The 22,055-nt window shown below is 35.6% G+C and overlaps 1 protein-coding gene across 3 annotated transcripts; it reads left to right on the top strand.

Moving 5' to 3' along the window:
• Window positions 1-924: 924 nt before the first annotated feature.
• LOC114134688 (nuclear receptor coactivator 7) lies at window positions 925-21,262 on the top strand. 3 transcript variants are annotated; one of them, XM_028001434.1, is made up of 16 exons: window positions 925-1,015; window positions 3,370-3,559; window positions 6,253-6,452; window positions 7,194-7,264; window positions 8,674-8,790; window positions 10,135-10,302; window positions 13,260-13,391; window positions 13,467-13,651; window positions 14,748-15,079; window positions 15,299-15,434; window positions 16,290-16,458; window positions 16,534-16,650; window positions 17,297-17,449; window positions 17,533-17,628; window positions 18,717-18,790; window positions 19,599-21,262. In XM_028001434.1, the coding sequence occupies exons 2-16, from the start codon at window positions 3,459-3,461 to the stop codon at window positions 19,732-19,734; spliced, it is 2,187 nt and encodes a 728-aa protein (XP_027857235.1). In that variant the 5' UTR covers window positions 925-1,015; window positions 3,370-3,458; the 3' UTR covers window positions 19,735-21,262. The 3 variants fall into 3 exon arrangements, with proteins under 3 accessions (XP_027857235.1, XP_027857233.1, XP_027857236.1); XM_028001432.1 differs by having other exon boundaries at window positions 10,132-10,302; XM_028001435.1 differs by lacking the exons at window positions 925-1,015; window positions 3,370-3,559; window positions 6,253-6,452; window positions 7,194-7,264 and adding an exon at window positions 7,432-7,546 and having other exon boundaries at window positions 10,132-10,302.
• The last annotated feature ends 793 nt before the right edge of the window (window positions 21,263-22,055 follow it).

Below are 22,055 nucleotides of genomic sequence, written 5' to 3'. Positions count from 1 at the left end.
TTTTAATGAAAAATCGATCATATCTTATGATTCTTTAATTTTCTAATGTATTTTTTCCATTTGCTTTTTATGTTGTGTGTTCTTTATACATGTTACCAAACATAAAAAAAACATCTTTAGATGTACATTTGTGCGGCTTAGTTCAACTTATTTAGTTATATAACACAAAATTACAATAACAACAACAAAAAACCTGACCTTGTTTTAAGGCCATATTTTATTAACTAATTTTATGGAGCCAAATATTTTAATTACTTGTATTATAATTGATTGTAATTTCTGTTTGTTTTTAGCAAAATAATCAAACAAAACAAACAAGATCTCTAGTAAATGAGATCTTGAATCTTAAAATTCAAAAAACAAAATCCTACAGAATAGACAAAAACGAATGTAAACATATGGGTTTCATTCAGGTAATTAGAAAAATAAATCCAAAATTGTGTCTGAAAGTATTTTTTGTAAACAAGGGAAATGTGAGCGAGTGAATAAAATTAATTTGTCTTATCATATAGCATATGTAAATATTAGGGGTTTTTTTGCTGTATAAATAGGAAACAGAATGGACTGAAACACTGAGCCTTGCAGTATTCCATACATATCTGGTAAGACGAACAAACGGGACAAAAATAAACTTATTTTCAACAATAATTTGTGAAATAATTTCAGTCACTGCTAAATTGTGATTTATCTCGACTATTTATTTCAGTCGTATAATATTCCACATGATTAGAAATTAGTGCTGAAACATTTAGTCTAAAAATAACCATAATATTAATTGTTTTCTTTCTTACTTTTTCTTTCAAAGGTATTTGAATCTACAAGATGCATCACTCCCATCTGCTTTAGTGCGCATGTCTAGAAGGGGAGGGGAACTATCTTGACAAATGGCGGAGTCGGCGCTCCTGACAGGGAGGAGCCTGAACTTGTTTCTGTTGTCTGCAGTGACATCATAACCCTGCAACATGAAGGTGAGCTCATGTGACAGCCGCTCATCCCGTCCTCAGGCTGGACTCAGGTCAGTAGATCACGTTCCCTCTCTGTTCCCGTTTGTTTTGCTCGCTGCTGGGTGTCGCTTGTTTCTGCAGCAGCTGCTCTCTAGATCATTCTGCGTGATGTCGTCTGAATTGCTCACTTCCTCCACAGCGGTCATGTTAACACCAGCTTTTACAGGAAACAAGTTCTTGCGTGATCTCAACAGTATGACTGAAGAATGGAGGGAAATTACTAAGCGTGTTTTGGTTCCTCTCTGTTGCCAATAAACCACCTCACAGAGGGATGTGACCCCGGAATACCAAATGAGGGCTGCAGTCTAATGTTTATTATATTGTTATTATTGGCTCTTATTTAACTGAACCATATTATTCGAAACAAATTCGACGATTAGGCTTATGGTCGAGTAATGCTGTTGTGCAAAACAACAATGACTCTTCCATTAGCTCCACTTGACCCCTGAGGGTGTGCTGATGTTTAGGTTATGAGGTAGGGCCTCCCTTCACCGGACTGGTTTAGGCAGCAAATCCCTCACATTCTCGACTGGATTTATATCTGAGGAATTTCAGGGCCATGTTAACAGTTAAGCTAGTTGTTGTGCTAAAATTGACAGTGTCTTTGCGCAGGAGTTCAGCTACGTACTTTCTGAAGTGTGCTCTAGTAGCGCCCGCTCTAGTAGCGCCCCTAAGCGTCATATAGGGTATATATATTTTTTGCGCCACTGTCTCTGCAGGATGACTTTTCTTACATGTTCCGCAATGAAGTGACTTGGTCATATAACAATTAATCAAATTAATCGTGACGAAAATAATCCTCAGCTAATTACTAGTCAATTAATCGTTAACTGGAGTATAGAGACTCAAAAAATGGAATTTTTATGAAAGAACAACACAAATATAAACATTTTGCATTTAAGATGAAAACCCAGAACTCCTTACCTGGCAGTTTTGGCTTCACTTGGTTCAGATTATGTAAAAAATAATCTCCTATCAGGCACCTTTTGCTATCCAATTGTCAATGCATCAGCTCAACAGTAGTGATGCTAAGTCAAGAAGAAAGGGCTGTCTGTGCTACAAATGATCAAGCATTAGCTCAAAGAATGCTACGCTATTGCATTTTAGGCAAGAAAATTTTTATTTTCTAATTTAAAAAGGAATTGAATGCCTTTATTATTTGCATTTTAATGTATTTCTAATGTTATATAAAATAATCTAAAGTGGTTAGCAAAAAAATGATTAATCGTCAGAATAAAATAATTGTTTTCTGTAACCCCATAGACATGCATGATATCTTTGTCAAAATATGATGGATACATTTAGGTACCAAACTAAAATAGTTCTGTAATTTTGCAGAATTGTTTTAATTCAGCCACTTTCTAGCATTTAAGGTCCTGTCACATGATTTCAATCAGATTAATTATAAGCCTCCAGGCTCTTACAAAACCTTCATTTTAGTGTTTAAGCCGTTCAGACGTGGATTTTCTGGTGCTTTGGATCATTTTCCTGCTGAAAAACTCCCAACTTGATGGTCAGACGTTTTCTCTCTTGATTTTCTGATAGAGATTGTAACAAATCATCCAGATTCTGGGTTCAGAAGAAGAAGAAAGTGAGAATAAGTGTTCAGTTTGACCTCCAGTAGCCTCAGCTTATGGCAGCGTAATTACAGATATAGATCAGAATAACTGAACTGTCAACTTTATCAAAAAGGAAAGAATCAAAGAGGAAGTATTATGTAAAATTATTTTTTTGAGCTTTACATCGTGTTATACTGTTTCTGCCTCATTTAAAACAGTGTTGCTTTGATTTTTTCATGCATGTTTGAGGAATCCTTTAATCTCCATGGCAACCATTCAACTGTGCAAAACGCCTGGGTGGACCTAGCCCCGCCTTCAAGGATGAAACTCCTCCCCCACACAGCTCCTTCAGACTAGCCAGCAGTAATTAGGAAACGCCTGGTGGAGCAACTGAGCTCATTATAGGAGCTACTTCTCAGTGAAATGCTGATAAAAACATTGATGAAGGGTTAATAAAGGAGCAGTGTTGTTATTTAGATCAGGACATCATTGTGTTGCTTTTTTGCCTGCTTCATGTTGTCACACAGGTTCTATTGAACTCGTTTCTTTATTCTTGCAGCAGTCAGACCCATAAAATAGTTGAATCATGGTTCAAAGAAGGGAGCAGGTTGGTTTTTGCAGTGGCCTTGGGCTACAAGATCATATTGATTGCCAGGCTTACGAACTAATGACATGGGATGATTGGCAGTTTTGCTGAATTGAACGGCTGCATCGGTTATTCTGACGAGCGTCTGGCTCACGTCCTCCTGCCTGGTGAATGCAGGTAAAGATCAGCTCACATTGTCTGACTCTCCCATCTCCTGCAGGTGCAGTAACAGGGGCTAAACAGTTAGCATGGGGAACAAAAGGAGGAAGGACGCCAGCTGAGCTCCTGCACCAAACCAGAAAAACAAAAATGGCTCAATCAGTGAGACGGCCGGAGACGTTAGGAGCCGTCAAACTCAAACCTCAGGCGGATAAAACCAGGAGCGGCTACTTCTGCAACGTGAAGAGCAGGTATCTAAGACAACTGACTGGCTGGTTGAAACCCTAATAAATGTTTCCAGAGGTCATTAAAGGTCAACTAAGCCTGCCCACGTTCCCAAAATCTAACAAAATTGATGCCAATCAACTCAATTATGTTTGTGCAGGAAACATTTTCGTTTGTGCTGCTTTTTCTTTGAAGATATTAATGAAAGTTTAAAGGTCAAAAGGTCAGCCAGCCCCACCCACATAAACCAAATCTAACAAAATTGGTGTCAAGTGTTTGGACTGTAAAAACGGTTTTGTTTGTGCTGCTTTTGCTTTGAAGATATTTGATCATATCTTATGGAAACCTTTTTATTAATATTTTTTAAATAACAGCAGCACAAATAAAAAAATTCCTGCACAAACATTTGACACCAGTTTTGTTAGATTTGAGGAGGGCGGGGGGCCGACTGCTCTGGGCCTCCATGGCAGCATCATGTGGGTGAGAGGAGCCCCATCTTGGCAGGAAGTGTTCGGCGGCTCCCACTCCACTATAAATAACTCACTGCAGACTGCGGATGCTACACTGCTCACACTTTGGTTCTCCAAGTCCGAAATCCTTGAAACTGCGCCTCAAAATAAAATCTGTGAAAGAAAAGAGTCTAAAAAATGAAAAGATACATGAAATCAAGCAAATATTGTCCAATCTTTGTTCTTTTTTCATGCTATTTATTGTAGATCCAAAACTTAGAAATGATTTTCCACCGTTGCTGCATAAAAAATCGGCGTCTCGTTTTCAAATTCTTTTGGCTTCAAATTTATTTTCAGTCATAAGAACAGGATTTGGGTTTTCCTGGGACAATATGTTGTCCAGGAAAATTTGTTATCTTGACATTTATCAAAATCCTTTCCTTTTTTTGCGTTCTCCACCTTTCCATGCTTAAGTGTACAAAATAAATTGTCCAGTTTTTCATAAATTCCCTTAATAATTTCCTTCATGAAACAGAAAACTCCATTTTCATCCTAATCAGCTCAGAAAATTAAGTTTGAAACTTGGACTACACCCTAAAAGTAGTCCAATGTGGATCAGAGGAAAGTATTCGTAGTGTAAATTTCCACAATGGAGATTTATGAATGCAAACTAATTGTGTGGCACATTGCCCAGGTCTTGAACTGTTACACTGGTAACAGATCAATTTATATTGGTAATAAATCAGTTTATATTGGTAATAAATCAGTTCATATTGGTAATAGATCAGTTTTTATTTATTATAGACCAGTTTATATTGATAATAGATCAGTTTATATTGGTAATAGATCAGTTTATATTGGTAATAGATCAGTTTATATTGGTAATAGACCAGTTTATATTGATAATAGATCAGTTCATATTGGTAATAGATCAGTTTTTATTTATTATAGACCAGTTTATATTGGTAATAGATCAGTTTATATTGGTAATAGACCAGTTTATATTGATAATAGATCAGTTTATATTGGTAATAAATCAGTTTATATTGGTAATAGATCAGTTTATATTGGTAATAGATCAGTTTATATTGATAATAGATCAGTTTATATTGGTAATAAATCAGTTTATGTTGGTAATAAATCAGTTTATATTGATAATAGATCAGTTTATATTGGTAATAAATCAGTTTATGTTGGTAATAAATCAGTTTATATTGATAATAGATCAGTTTATATTGGTAATAGATCAGTTTATATTGATAATAAATCAGTTCATATTGGTAATAGATCAGTTTTTATTTATTATAGACCAGTTTATATTGATAATAGATCAGTTTATATTGGTAATAGATCAGTTTATATTGATAATAAATCAGTTCATATTGGTAATAGACCAGTTTATATTGATAATAGATCAGTTCATATTGGTAATAGATCAGTTTTTATTTATTATAGACCAGTTTATATTGGTAATAGATCAGTTTATATTGGTAATAGACCAGTTTATATTGATAATAGATCAGTTTATATTGGTAATAAATCAGTTTATATTGGTAATAGATCAGTTTATATTGGTAATAGATCAGTTTATATTGATAATAGATCAGTTTATATTGGTAATAAATCAGTTTATGTTGGTAATAAATCAGTTTATATTGATAATAGATCAGTTTATATTGGTAATAAATCAGTTTATATTGGTAATAGATCAGTTTATATTGGTAATAGATCAGTTTATATTGATAATAGATCAGTTTATATTGGTAATAAATCAGTTTATATTGGTAATAAATCAGTTTATGTTGGTAATAAATCAGTTCATATTGGTAATAGATCAGTTTTTATTTATTATAGACCAGTTTATATTGGTAATAGATCAGTTTATATTGGTAATAGACCAGTTTATATTGATAATAGATCAGTTTATATTGGTAATAAATCAGTTTATATTGGTAATAGATCAGTTTATATTGGTAATAGATCAGTTTATATTGATAATAGATCAGTTTATATTGGTAATAAATCAGTTTATGTTGGTAATAAATCAGTTTATATTGATAATAGATCAGTTTATATTGGTAATAAATCAGTTTATGTTGGTAATAAATCAGTTTATATTGATAATAGACAAGTTTTTATTTATTATAGACCAGTTTATATTGATAATAAATCAGTTTATATTGATAATAAATCAGTTTATATTGGTAATAGATCAGTTTATATTGGTAATAGATCAGTTTATATTGGTAATAGATCAGTTTGTGTCTCAGGTTAGGATCCAAGCTGCCTGCCGGTGTTTCTCAGCCTCCACGGTTCGCTAAGCCTCCCTGGGAGAATCAACCTCAATCCCACATCATGCAGAACGCCGCGGCCGGCGCTGCGCATAGCAATGACCCCGTCACCATGGGCCGACCTCTCGACCACGTCCCCCACATCAGGAACCCAAAGCTGAGGCAGTACTACCTGCAAGGTGCTGCTGGGCCGCATGATTTCAAATTTACTTCAATTTTTTTAAAACTACTTTGAATAATTAACTGTATGGGTGGATAACTGAGATTAGTTGGAATGTGTGTTGGACTGAACTGAGATTATTATTATTATTTTCCTGAAAGCGCTTTGAGACGATATTAAACAAACTGAATTCAAATGAAATGAAATTTTAATATTATTTAAATCCTGGTTTCAGCTTCGCGGAGACGAAAAAAGCCATTGAAAAAAAGAAATTTGGACTTTTTACTCATGATTCTGATTTTAGATTAGATTTTAATTTGTCACTGTACACAGCAATAATCTCAGAATGTTTTTTCTTTTGTTTTATTTTAGAATTTTGATTTTATTTTCAGACTTTTGACCCTTTTTTTGGAATGTAGATTTTTTTTTCAGAAATATGACTTTTTATCATATTTTAGACTTTTTTCAGAATTTTGACTTTTTTATGGAATTTAGATATTTTTTCTGAAAAAAGTCAGAATTTTGACATTTTTCTGAGAATTTTTTCTTTCAGAATTTTGACTTTGTCAGTATAGTGATTTTCTTTTCTCAAATTCTGATTTTAATCTCAGTTATCTGACTTTTTTCTTTCTCCAGAATAATGTTAGAATTTATTTTTTTAGTGGACCTTATCCTCTTCCATACAGCTTTGTGGCCTAAGCACAGTTTTTACCCAGAGTATCTTTAAAAATTGAAACAAGCTTAATGTTTTCCCTCACAGGAACTGCGTGGGAGCTGAGCAGCACCGTAGCGACTGCGGAGCGCGTTGGTTTACCAGCAGATGGCAGCACAGTGAGTCACCATCCTCATCACATCCAGTGGTTGTTACAGCAGCTCCTGATGAGCGAACTGATAACTGGGACATTTATGTAACATCTCTGCATAAATGGACTTTTGGTTTTGAAATGCATCTTGAGTTTTATGGGCCAGTAAGTGTTACATAGGACGTGTCCAAGGTTCAGAGTTACGATTCAGGTTCAGCAGTTCTGCGACACCATGGGGAGAACAAGTCTGTTTAAGAACTTCTACAGTAAATACAGTCGAAGGAACGCACTTTCAGGCTTTTACTCCAAGGTACCTATCAGTTTAACTTTTATAATTTACTTATATTGTATTTATGAGTTAAAATGGGAAGCTTGGATTGATTTTTTATGTCTGGTGTGATAAATCTCATATTCTCACACATTTAGAAATTGAATTAATAGTTATTAGAGCTGTAAAACATTATATTTTGCTTCTTTGAATCTCTACTGACCTAGCAGTAAAATCTGATAACATCTGAAAATCTGAGCTATATCTTGCTCTTATAAAGCAAGATATAGGAGTTTGCTTTAATTAAATAACTAATTAAAATTGCTGAAAAAGTTATAAATGAAATCTGCCAATAGAACAGGACATTTTTCCCATCTAATAGAAATACAAATTACTTTGACATACGCTAAAAAAGGCAATAAAATTAATATATTTAAAAACTACAAAACGGCTTAAATCACACTGAGTTTAAAAGTCTGTTATTATAAGTAAAATTTTCCACTGGCAGATTATTTCACTTATAACTAGAACTTTTTCATCAGTATTAAGGAAAACAAGGTTTTAAGGTAACAATAGTTGAAAAGTTGTTCAAAAGTTACTTCTAAGTTAGTTTAGTCTTATTTCAAAAGAACTAAAATATTTGCACTAGAAACTAGACCAAAAATACTTGTTAAGTTTTTGTGTTTTTGCAGTGCGTTGTATCGTTTATAGTTGAATGCTTTTGGAGAATAATTTGCAGGCACTTTGCGGCGCTCATGAATGTTCTTATTATTAATTATTTACCACTGCAGTGTATGTTGAACGGAGATATGTCATAAGAGTGTTGCAGGGCGGTAACTTTCCGTTTTAACTTGTCAGGGAATAGAAAACTGATTCACTGCATCAGTTAGTCACTGAGCGACACTCACTGACCGCCGTATTTAAACCACCTGCAGATGTTTTACATTTTCTTTTTATTTGCCTCCCAGCACCAATGAATTGCATAACACTTCAGATAATGAATTGTGATGATTGACGACATTCACAATAAAAGATAATACATGACTTTTATTGTCTTTCAGCTGAAAACAAACTGTTATTTATTGCATTAGCAAAGAGGAACATGCGAAGTGTTTAAACATTAGGTGATAAAAACCGACCGGAAACCATTTTGCTGCTGCTCATTGCAGGGTCTCCCCGGGGACACAGTGTTCAGCGTTTCGTCTACGTTCAGCAGCGATGGATCCTCAGGAGACAAGAGCAAAGATTCAACGCAACTCAGCTCTGATACCAACATAATAAAAGAGGTATGAGCCAGCTGTTAGCATCTGATGTCCACAGAAATGTGGCTTGTGTCGATTTGTAATGCAAACTAGCACTTCCCCCGCTCTTATGACTAAAATATTCAGCAGGAAGTTACTCCCTTAGTTTCCAGGCCTCACTCAGAACATTCAACTTATAAATAAAAGCTAGTACTATTTTAAAGGGAACATGTAATGCAAAATTCACATTTTGCACATTTTTGTGGTTCCATTCGGGATTCTACTGCTTCTAAAAACAAACCAAGCGATTAAAAAGCCCACCCAGCTGTTTTTTGGCAATAAATTGTTGCTTTTTGGTGATTTGAAAACAAACCGTTTTAAAAACTTCTCAAATGTAACATCACAAATCAGCAGGCAGTGAGCTATAACCTGGTAACCCCAGGGAAGCCCAGCCCGTTGCCTGGCAACCCCAGCAGAGTTCTGCCCGTTACCTAGCAAACCCAGCAGAGTTCTGCCCGTTACCTAGCAACCCTAGGAGAATTCAAGGACATTTGGTCAGCAGGTTTTACAAAAAGACAAGGTCTTTGTTGTTGACTTTCCATCCAGAAACTATTTGCTGCATTCTTGTTGGTTGTGTAAGAGTATGGAACTAAATTGGGGCCATAAAGAAAAGAAAAAAAAAATTAAACTCATAAAAGAAAAATTTTACTGAAAATTATATTGAAACTGAAAAAACATCTAAAATAAAAAAAAAAACACTTTTGAATCTAAAAAGTAGATTTTAACTTTTTTTATTTTCTGTTTCAAAACGGTTTTCAGTTTCAGTTTCAATTTCATTTATTTATTTATTTTTTTTACAAATTTATCGCTCCAATTTCGCTCCATACTGGAGGCTCCACCTCTGCTTTTCAAAGCAGAGATAGACGTTTGTGTAATTGCACATCTGTTTGCAGCCATTTCCAGGTGGGAGAGTAAAGTTGAGTAGGGGGCGTGGCCAACAGAAGCTTATTTGGAATTAAAGTGACAAGACGCCCTAAAACTTTAGGCAGAATTGTGCAAACTAAAATTTCATTATCCAAGAATAATTTTGTAAAAAATAATGTAATAAATATTTTATTTAATTTCAGCTTAGGATAGGTTTTTATTGATCTATCCCTAACCTGTTCAAGACAGCAATAGTTCACCTTTAATGTGATATTTTGGAGCATCGCAGATAAAACAGCCGCTTCATTTACAGCCTCATCTCCCTCCTGTAGCTCAGATGTGACTAGAAACACGGAAAGGAGGGGAAATGCAGAAAGAGGAAGTGATCCCTCCTGTCTTCGTGGTGCACCGTGTGTCCATGTCAAAGTCAGAGTTAATCTTATCATGGCTTCCTTTCTGAAGCAGCTGGTCTCGAAGAGAAAGGACGCCTCTGTCAGTGGAAAATCCTCTCAGCGAGAACTGGACTGCGGGTCGAAGGAGAAACCGGAGGCAGATGCAGATCAGGACTGTTTGGATTCACTCCTGGCTCAGACTCCGTCTCCCTCACCGGAGGCTGAATATGACAGACTTCTTGTAAGTGAAAGAATTGCTGCATATTCTGCATTTTGCTGATAAGTGTCTACAAGTTGTAACCTTTTAGAAAGAGGTAGTTTGCACCCAGAGATTGTTTATTAGCAACCAATGCACCTGTTTTCTTACTTCAGAGATTTATTATTTACTTCTGATTAGGGTCTGAAACGATTAGTTGGGATAATCGTGATACACTAAAGAAACCTGCAGGCGTTTATGTTTCATATCTAAAATGATTTACAGAAAACAAACTTATTTACTTCATTAAAATATTGTGTTTTATAGAGCTGGAATGATTAATCGGATTAATTGTAATTAATCGATTATTTAAATAACCATCAACTAATTTAGTAATCGATTAATCATGAACATTTGTTGATTAAACGACACAGCAGTACTAAAGCCTAGACTACAAAAATATACACATTTTGCATTTAAAATAAAAAAGAACTTTTTTGTCTGTAAATATGTTCTACCCAGAAGGTTTAACTTCATCTGGTTTCACATTCTGTTAAATAATTATCCTATTAAGCACCTTTTGCTCTCGAATTATTAATTGGTTAATCCAAAAATCAATCACCAGATCAAACTTACTCTGTAATGGATTTAAATCAAGCAGAAACGACTGAGCTTGCCACATTTTTAGTTGTAGATGCATCTTTTGTATCTGCAACTAAGGATGAAAAGGGTCATTTTAGGTTAAAGGAGAAAAAAAGAAAAAAGTATTTCTATTTTAATAAAGTAATTGAATTGTTTAATTTCATCTTTTAATGTATTTTTAATCTGCAGAATATGCCAATTTTTATCTGATTAATTGATTAATAGTCAGAATAATTGATTACTAATATGTTAATAATTAATGTTACTTATATTACTAATAATCAATAACTAATATAATATTATATTATATTAAAAGTCTTAAATGGAATATCTTCAAAAGGTGCCAATTTTTATTCGATTAATCAGTTAATTGTCAGAATAATCAACAGAATAATTGATTAGTAATATTATTAATACTATTATTATTACTAATAATCAATTACTAGTAGAATATTGTATAAAGAGGCTGGAGTACCAGGGTTTCGACCTCTCCCCTGAAGTCCCAAAAGAGTCCCGAAAGACCCTGAGTCCAAACTGACGACTCTGATGGCTCAAATTAGGATCCCTTCTTCAATTGTAAATGTGGCCGTTGACCGTCAGGCCAGAAGGTAGGAGTGTGAATAGTCCATGTTGGGGGTGGGTATCTATGATACCTGCAGGAGATCAGATCTCCTGTAGGTAATGCTCTTCAGTTTAGTTTTGAAGCATACATGAAGTGTTTTTGGAGAGATGTGACCTTTTGCAGCTGATCCATGATGTTGTGCTGCATTATCCAGGTCATTTTGCCAAATGTACATAGAGTTTGCAAAACATACAATCTGTTTCAAAAAATATGCAAAGGTTTTTCTAAAAGAAATTAGTAATGTTTCTCTTTGAAATAAAGCTAAGAGGGTATAACATGACAGTTTAGAAATAAACTAACCAAATTAATTGTGTTGATCCACCTCAAAAAAATCATGCAATAAGTGTAAGCAAAAGAAATCTGGGAGACTTTGCACATGCAAATTTGCATGCAGCCTTTTGTGCTGTGGAGGATAAATAGGTGACTGCTTCACCTATTTAGTTCACAAGAACTAATGGCATTTATTTCAGTCATAATCTTGCGGGGGGTGACCAAGGTTCCATCACTATGTGACAGCTGGTCAGCAAACCTGGCAAACATGATTGACATGGCAGCACTGAATGCACATGTGCTTTATCGGGCATGCATTGGGGTGCAGGAGAGACGGGTGGACTTCCTGGTTGAGCTTGCAAAAGAGTTCGGTAACTCTCATGTGAGTGAGAAGAAGGCACACAAGGAGAAACTGCTTCGGCAACAACCTTCCACACCCAGCTCAGGCAAAAGGGCGAAGTGTCAGGTCAACCATCGATGCAGGATGCGTGTCCTGAGGCCGAAACATCATCAGTGACCCCTCACACCCCCACCATGGACTGTTCTCCCTGCTGCCCTCTGGAAAGAGGTTCTGCAGCATCCGGTGCAGGTCCACCTGGTTCCGAAACAGCTTTTTCCCACTTGCCATCAGACTGCTGAACTCTTAACTGGACTGCACTCAAAAACTGGTCTCCACTTTATACCTTGCACATGTACAGAGCTAAATAACTTATATTTTACTGTCAGTCCTGCACTTTATATTTTATATTTAGATTTATATTCATATTTTATACTGTATTTTATTTTACTCACAACGTTGGAACCTCAAAACATTGTCCTGAGCCGTATGCAACGAAATTTCGTTCTGTATACACCCTGTGCATTGAAAATGACAACAAAGTCAGTCTAAGTCTAAGGAACAATTGGGCAACTGTGAGATGCGTTGAGGCCATTACCAGGGTACTTCTAAGGTAATGGCCTTATTTACAGAACAAAAGCGCCTGCTAGATAAAATCCTTCAGGTCAGTCGGCCCGTCTCTGGGCTCCAAAGGTAGAAATACAAAATGGCCTTTCTCTGGTACTCCCAGTGAAAAATCTGCAGAATTAGTTTTTTTAATTGAATTGGTAAATTGCCAGAATAATTAACTACTAAAATAACAGTTAGTTGCAGCCCCACTTGTGACGGTGCATCATGTCTGCCTTGTTATTTGAAAACTAACATAATTAATCCCAATGATATGATACGCTAATATGATACACTAATGATATGATATGTTACCACAAAGAGTAGGCTTAGGTATGTTGGTATGTGGGGCCCCAAACGAAAACCCGCTTAGGCCCCCAAAAAGGCTTGGTTCGGCCCTACACATAAGCTGTAAATCAATTAAAAAAAAACAGATTCTTGTATCTTAAGATTTAAAAAATCATCTTGTTTTTGTTTAATCCATGCTTTAAAATAAACCTGTTCATGTGACTGTGCTGCTGGCAGGATGTGGAGGCGGTGCCGCTGCCAGATGGGCACCTCTGCCTTCTGGCTCTCCCTCCGGAGTGCTGCCAGGGCGAGCGCCCGGCCGCCATGTTGTATCTCAAACTGTTCTGCCGTTACATCACCGACGGAAAGGTGAGGAACGACTAAACATAAACTCTGATTTCAGCTCCGTGGACGTCTGAAATCCCATCTCCTTGTCTCTGCCAGGGTGTGGTTTCTGGTATCCTGGTGGTGACGCCCACTAAAATCTTCTTCGACCCGTCCAAAACCCATCCGCTGGTGACGGAGCACGGCTGCGAGGATTACCTTCTGTCTTGTGCTGTTGACAGTTTGGCGTCCGTCTCTTTCTTCTCTGATGTTTCACACGTTCACTTCAGCACCTCCCAGCAGAGGTCGGTGCTGTTTCACTGCTGCGCACAAATGAGACAAATGGGACTTACTATTTCATGTACAGTTGTGAAATTGAGCAAAGTCATGAAACAAAGTGCACCGCACCAAAAAGGATCAGTACCTGTTGAGTTCTCTTCTGATCAGCTATGCAATTCTTTCTCCATTTGTACTTAAGAATTGTTTAACTGTTGCAAACCCACAATATAAGCTTGTTTTACCGCTTGAAAATGATCTTTTCCTGTGTAAAAAAAAACATCCAAGAGAATATTTTGTTGTTGTTGTTTCAAAATGCCAAGCTACAGTACAAAAACGCTTCTGATTTTTAAAGAATAATAATAGAAACGTACATTTTATTGTAAACGACTTTAACATCTGGTATACAGATGGAAAAGATGAGTAATTTATTGTTGTTTCAAACAATTAATGGTTTATTAGTTTAAAATTAGTTCCAGTCGACTAACTAGTAACGTTTTTAGACGTACTTTAAGAGCTGTAGTTTGGCCGCAATCCAGCAGAGGGCGTAGCTGGTCACCCTTTTTAATTATGAAGACACAAAGATGGCGGCTATATAGCAGAAGAGAAGCAGTCCAGAGTCCGGTTTTGTATATAAAATGCACTTTATGCGGTTCTGTTTTGAACCGACAAGCTCCTTAAGTAACATTATGGAAAATGCAAATAAGCAAGGTTGATTTTGAGAGCTGTCGTGAGTTAATGCATCTCATTTAGCGAAGTTTTAACCGCAGGCTACATCTGTATGAGCATCTCTGTTCATGAGGAATTAAGTGTTTCTCACATTTTCTTTTCCTCTTTTATTATTCAACAACCTAACCTGTTTTATTGTGAGAAAACAACAACTTTCTGTTTATTTGGTCAGTATTTGTATGACAACGAGGTATTAGGGCTATTAGGGAGCAAATTTCAGTAAAATGTTTAAAAAGATTTTTTATTTATGTTATGAAAAGATGGTTGATCTTGTTACAAGAGAAAACTGGTGGATCGATGAGCTCAGCCAACTTTACATTCAGTTATTAATTGATAACTTGCCTCCTTAGTTCAAACAAAATTCTAAAATAGCTGATTTTGTTGTTTTCATTGCAGAAGGAGAGAAAAAGCAAAGAACATATTCCAGAAGCTCAAATCCACTAAGAGTCATGGAGGCAAAAAGCCGGAGGATTCCCCCCCGGCGCTGGTTTCTGCGGCTCCATCGGCGCTGCCCAGTCCCACCCTGAGCCTAACCAACCAGGTTTCCCAGCAGGATGAGGCGGACAGCAGAGACACGGACGATGTGGACGGGGGGCTGGACGGCGGCTCGCTCAGGGTGCTGACCGACGATCCTGTGGGCGGCCTGGCCGTCCTGAGCAGCGCCGCCACTTTCTGCTGCGGCGGACCAGAGGGCACGGAGAAATCCTCTGAGAAGAGTCAGACTGAAGGTAAGGCTGGATGACATGGCGTTTTAAAACTGAAACCATGAAGCTCAGCAATCAAAATTAAAGTAAACCTAGTTATTTTTAATTTGTCAGAATTTTGTCCTTGTTAAAAATAAAAACTTCCCATCTGGGCCTAACTGCTGGTGGGAATACGATCTGCTCTTTTACGTCTGCTGGTTTCATGTTGGCTTCTTCTTCTCTGGACGTCTGTTTGCTTTCCAGCTCCTCGAAGACCGTCGGCGGGAAGCCTCGGGAGTTTGATGTTCGTGCGACTGCGGGTTCAGTCGCCTGCAGGGAAGAAGAGGTCAGCTAAAACTTTACCCAGGAGGGACACCTGGCTCACTCTGACACAAGAAAGGTACAGAAAGGAAAAACAATATCTGCAGCAAAACCCACAGACAATACTAGAAAATATGTGAAGAAATATAGACTTTTAGAATGGTTTTTCCTCAGTTTTATTCAATATTTCTCACTTTTGGTTTATTATCTAGTTGTCATATTGTTGCAAAGCACTGTGTCCCTTTTCTTTTATATATCATGCATACATTTAAGAATTAACTCGTAATATTGATAACTTAACAGCTAAAACCAATGCTAGTCATCGTCAGCAAGCAGTTTTTTGCCCTCCAGCAGGAAATGGGACGGGATCCATGCGACGTCACGCTGCAACTGGTCTATAAACTGTATATATATATATATATATATATATATATATATATATATATATATATATATATATATATATATATATGTATGTATATATATATATATATATGTATGTATATATATATATATATATATATATATATATATATATGTATGTATATATATATATATATATATATATATATATATACTATATAACTGATGGTTAATGTTGAAAGAAGCAAGAAAAACTGAAACTATTTGGCTTTTGATTTTGTCAGATTTATAGTGACTTTGTTCTGCTTTTGGGGGTTTTTTGCAGGGTATTCCTGCTGTTTTTACTAAAGTAAATGAATGATTCCAACTCATTTAAAGTCACCACTTGTTAACAGGTGACTTTTTAACATGCAGATTTGCTATTTTTTCCTCGTTCGAATAGGAGAGGAGCTCAGGAAAAGCAGAGCTGATATTAATTCCTGTCTTCTCTGCATCAGCGTCTCCTTTCTGCTGCAGCTGTCGCTGTTGTTTGTCATCCCAGTAATCCTGACTCATCCTGCTCCCTCTGCAGCTCCGACGAGCTGCGCTCCTTCCTGAAGCTTCACCGGCCAGACCTGCATCTCCTGGACGAGGAAGAGGAGCCAGACCACGATGAAGAAGAGTTCGTTCTCATAGAGGACAAAGGCGAGGAGGATGCAGAGATGTTTCAGACGCTGCGCGGCTCCGCAGACGACTGGGAGGTGAGCGGGACCCTTTCCTACCTGTGGATTAAAAACAAGAGGAGCTAATGTGGCTCCTGTGTTTCTTCTTTGGAGATGGTGTTGATGGAGGAGAATAAAGACAAGCTGTGCGCAGTGATCGACAGGGAACCCGAAGGGGTCGGTAACATTGTGGAGAACAGCCACGTTCTGCAGGTTTCACATGTCAGAGAGGTGAGCGACACTCCGCCATGTGATCCCACTGTTGACACAAAGCACACATGCACTTTGAAAAGGCTCGACTTAGTTGAGCTCAAAGGTTTAATTACTGCTTTGTTGCTTTTCATTCACTTTAAAACTTAGTAAAGTTCAGATTACAAAGGGCTGCGACTAGTGATTAATCGATTAATCTATTTGTTATTCTGTACAATATTGGAAATACATTAATGAAATGCAAATAAACAAATGATTTAATTCCTCTATGATTAATCAATTACTAAATTAGTTGCTGATTATTTCAGTAATCGATTAATCATCCCTCCTTTATTGATTAATTATCTGCAGATCAACTCGTTTTAGGAACTCAACCAGATAAATATTTCGCACCTTTTGACTTTAAATGCCAACATTGTAAAGTTTATGTGGGCGATACAGTCAAGGTTTATAATAATTAAACTTTTTCAGTATATTCTGGCTTGTGTAAACAAATGTTGAGAATAATAATCCTATAAAACATTTACATTCTGCTTCTGGAAATAAAAAAAAACATTTATAAGTTAAAATGTTTCACAGGCTGCTGATCTGTTGCATAAAATCCCAGTAAAACCCATTGAGGTTTTTGGTTTGAGTGGTAAAAAGTGAAATGTTTGTTTTTTTCCAGCTGTGTAAGGAGCTTCCCGCCAGGACGGTGGGCCGCGCCTGGCAGCTGGTGTACAGCACGTCCCGGCATGGCGCCAGCCTCAAGTGTCTCTACAGGAAGCTCAGCAGCACCGACTCTCCTGTGCTGATTGTCATAAAAGATTCTCTGGATGAGGTAAAAACTGTAACAGAAACTATAAATGTGGTGCTGCCTGGTTTTATCGGCTATTCTTGATCGATTGTGAACTAATCCATCAGCTTTTTGGGGCCTTCCTGTCTGATCCTCTGAAACCCAGTGAGATGTTTTACGGTACTGGAGAAACCTTCCTGTTCATGTTGCATCCTCGTTTTAAGGTAAGCTAATAAAAGAGAGGCTAAATGGAACAAACTCCAGCTTTTAATGTTATCATTAAGGGAAAAACGTTTCCAAAATGACATCATTTGTGAGATTTCTTTATAACTTATAGTAGATTAGTATGGAGGTTACCAAAGAGCATTAAGCAACAGACAAAGCTACAAAAATATGTGAAGAAACATCAACTTTTAGAATGTTTTTACTCACTATTAAATAATTACTACATTAATTTTGCAAAATACTAACCTCATGAGTCCTGTGGCAGAAAACTTTATTATCATTTAACATATTATAACAATAATATGTTAAATGATATATAAAATTGTATTTTAACACAATTTTTTGTATTATAATTGTTTTTAGAATACAGTTTTTATTATTAAAAAATATATAATATTTCATATTAATCACATCCATCTTTTTTGTTAGAAACATTTTAGTTACATTTAAATAAGTTATTTTATTTAAATGTATTTTATTCTATTTTTTTTCTCCGTCTCTCCTCTCCACAGCGCCCCCTGGCGGCCCCACTTCCAAAACCACTGTATTAAGATACCCTGCAAAGCAAAAATATCCGTGCCTTTTATTTTTTTAATCTTATAACATCAAACCGTTTTTATAGTTTTTTAAAACTTGTTTTTAAATGTTTCAACAGTCATGTGTTGTTACTGTTGCAGGGAAAATGTACCAAATGTCCATTTAACTCCTAACATTCTTCCTTTTTCTACTTTTTTCAAATTTTGCTTGTCTTATTCTCATTTTATTTTCTCTAGTCCATCAAAGCAGCTGAAAATGAGCAAAGCTGCTACAACACCAAAAACAATGCATCTGCTGTCCAATTATGCGGATGCAATAAGCATTACATTAATTAATCGCATGATAAATTAAAACTAGCTCTATAATTCCCATTTGCATGATTTTTTTTCTCGTTCTGCCAAAAAGCTGGATGATAAAAATCTACAGTCTTTCTTTGGTCTCTGTTTTTAAGGACAATTTTGTTTACAGAGACTTAATAGTTTGTACTATTTGTTTCTTTTGTTTATTTATTTTGGATATTTAAGATGTCTTCTCTTTAAAATGTTTTCAGAGCTTCAGGTGGACAGGAGAAAACTCCTTCTTCATTAAAGGAGACCTGGACTGCTTCGCTGTTGGTGGTGGAAGGTAAAAATGTTTTTTAGGATGAGATAATCCTTTATTAGTCCCACATGTGGGACATTTAGGCCGCTTGGCAGAAAAGTTGGGACATTCTGCAGGTTTTTCATTTACCACTTATGACATTTTTTAAAATACAATATAAGAAATACATAAAAAATATGCAAATAAACCAATAATTCAGTTACTGTTTAAAATAAGAAAAACAACATTTTAGAATAATGTAAGAATAATATTTGGTAACTTGTATTGAAAATTGAAATCTACAATAAAGTATGCCTTATAATAAAAGAAATATATAGAAAATACGTTTGTTTACTTGAATGCTCAGTTTGCTGTTCTGTTGACCTTTAATTGAGTCTGAATCCAGATGTTAGCAATTAATCAATAACTATATTAGTCGACAATTATATCAAATCAATTAGTTTTGAATAATCAATTACTAAGTTAGTTGACAGTTATTTTGATATTCGATTAATCATGATTAATTGTGATTGTGAGTAATGACTTATTAAATGAGTTGATTACTTCAATAGATTAATCATAATTAATTGATTACTGAATTATTTTACAATTTCAATAATCATGTTGATAATTATTTTAATTGATTGATTGATCATGATTAATGGATTACTAATGATTAATGGATTACAAGACAAAATCAATTAATCAGATTTAATCATTACTAAATTAGTTAACAATTGTTTCAATGATCAATAAATTATGATTAATCAAATTATTTTTTTCATTAATCGTGATTAATTGGTTTGATCCTGCTGCTCACCCAGCCTCTGTGCGTCTCTCTCTCGCCCCCTAGCGGTCACTTCGGGCTGTGGGTCGATGAGAACCTGTATCTGGGCCGCAGCAGTCCGTGCTACACCTTCAACAACTGCTGCCTCTCTGAAACCGACGATTTCCGCATCATGGAGCTGGAGGTGTGGACATTCAGCTGAGGACACGGCTAATTGCTCGTCTATATCGATCACATCTATATAGATGTATATTACTAGACTGTCCTCGGCCAAACTGAGTGCTCTTAATGTAAATTAGCATCCTCCTATTGTTTTTTAATTGAACATTAACACGTGTAAATACAATCCTGCCTTCTTAATGCATGACTAATGTTAAAATACGTACGAGATCTGAGGAGTTCATCTGCTCTTCATCATCATATCTGCTCTTCATCATCATATCTGCGGTTTTTCGTCCAGCTGGAACGGAGACGATCCGTTTTTCCGTTCTACGATAAAACTCTGTAGAAACTGGAGGACGAGCGTCATCACTGCTGCTCAAGACTCTGACCGATCTACCTGACTTACATCATTCAGTGGATTAATTCATGGAAATCTGCACAATGTGAATTTGAATGGTTGTTCAATGGATCTACACGGCTGGTAAAACGTTTGCTTTGACTCGTCATCACCTGCATAGACGCCATTTTGTTCAAATTTCCTTTTTTAAGTTGGAGTGATTATATACGATGAAGTATTACGGCCATACTAATAAAATAAAAACTAAAAAATGTAATTTATGAGAATAAATTCATAGTACTATGGCTTTATTATCAATACTATGAATAAAGTATTAGTTTATTATTTCAATCGATTAATGATTCAGCTATTCATAATACTATGAATAAAGTCGTAATATGAGAATAAAGTCATATTTTGAAAATAGTCTTAGTATTACAAAAATGAACTGAAACATTCAAGACCAATCATGACTTTATTCTCATGACTGTTTTGTATTGCAACTTTATTCTTGTATTATTTTGACTTTATTTTCAGTTTACTTTTAATATTAAGAGGCCGTTGGAAACAAATGACGAGACTCGACCCTCATATTTTTATTTTCTTAGCGTGGCCCTAATGCTCCGTCGCAGTTATATAAAACAATTGGGTTTTTAAAGGCAAAATTTAATTCAATTTAATTTGAATTTATTGATAATTTTCTCTAATCTAAACTGCCTCCTATTATTTGGTTAAACATTTCTCATCCAGCTCCAGAGAAACCACACTTTTGCTGCCATCCATAAATCTGGATGGTTATTTGACTTCCCCTTTTTTAATGCTTATGACCAGAACTGTTTATTAGATTGTTAAGGAGAAAAAAAGACTAATTTGTACAGAAAACATTTTTATTTATTATGGAAAAATGGCACCAATAGTTCAGGGAATAACTTGTTTCTCCAAAACTTTGTACAGGAAACTGAAATGACCTGGTTAAAGTTCTGGAAAGTTTGTAGTAACCAACTTGGTTCTATACTCAAATGTAAATTAATGACGTAACTGAGGCATAAGATGAAAACAAAAAAGTTTCTTGTCTAATACAGTAAAACAGGCTCTATACCCAAAACATCTTTACAGTTAAAACATCAGTTTTGTCTCCTGTAAATATGAAGCAAGTGGAATAAAGGTGAAACAATGCTCTTTGGTCTGATCACATTAATATCTGCACACTACACATTTTTAATAAAATAAATTAAAAAAAAAAAATCTACATTTTATGTGCCAGAGTTTGAATGCTTTGCTCCTCCAGCCGCATCGGCAACAACATCAGGCGTCCCCCGGCTCGGAGAGCTTTCAGGCGACGGCGTCACAAAATGCACAAAACACGGCTGGAGCAGCTCTGGGCGCGTCGAGACACTTCAGTACCACTTCAGTACCACGCAGGCAAAGCCATGAAAAACACCCCACTGTCTGCAGAAAGTTACTTTAACTAGGGCTGAAACGACTGATCGTGATTAATCAATCTATGAAATAATCAAATAATTTGGTAACTGATTAATTGCCAACTAGAATACAGTGATTAATCGATCTGATTGATTAATCAATTGGATTGATTAATTGAATTAAATTAAGTGCGATTAATTTCTGACATAATCGTGAATTAAGTAATTAATCATTAACTGGTGTATACAGAATTACAAAAGAACGTGTGCACATCAGTAATTAAGCAAAAATTGTAAATAGAATATATAAATTTACATTCATTTCAATTTAGACAATAAAATGTTTAATTTCTAATTATTAATATTTTCATTTGATTAATGATCAAAAAATGATTGAAATTAAGATAAAAATGTTTATTTTCTTATTTTTTAAAAATACTGCATTTTTTATTTTATCTTTTAATGCACTTATAATGTTGTATAAAGGAAGTTTAAGCAGTTAAAACATCATAATAATAGGGCTTTATGCTTCATTTGATATTGATAATTGTTCATTAGTTTTTTTGTTTTAAATATCTGAAATACTACCAAACTTTTGGCACT

This window comes from Xiphophorus couchianus, chromosome 19, assembly GCF_001444195.1.
Source record: "Xiphophorus couchianus chromosome 19, X_couchianus-1.0, whole genome shotgun sequence".
Classification (NCBI taxonomy): Eukaryota; Metazoa; Chordata; class Actinopteri; order Cyprinodontiformes; family Poeciliidae; genus Xiphophorus; species Xiphophorus couchianus.
The sequence above is the reverse complement of the archived record's forward strand: the minus strand, read 5'-3'. Positions and strand labels throughout refer to the sequence as shown.

Excerpts from the sequence above, each read along its gene's own strand:
- LOC114134688 (XM_028001432.1), top strand. The coding sequence starts at position 3,459 with ATGGCTCAATCAGTGAGACGGCCGGAGACGTTAGGAGCCGTCAAACTC. Across the intron at positions 6,453-7,193 it reads GAGGCAGTACTACCTGCAAG|GAACTGCGTGGGAGCTGAGC; the intron begins GTGCTGCTGGGC and ends TTTCCCTCACAG. Across the intron at positions 17,629-18,716 it reads TGTTGCATCCTCGTTTTAAG|AGCTTCAGGTGGACAGGAGA; the intron begins GTAAGCTAATAA and ends AAATGTTTTCAG.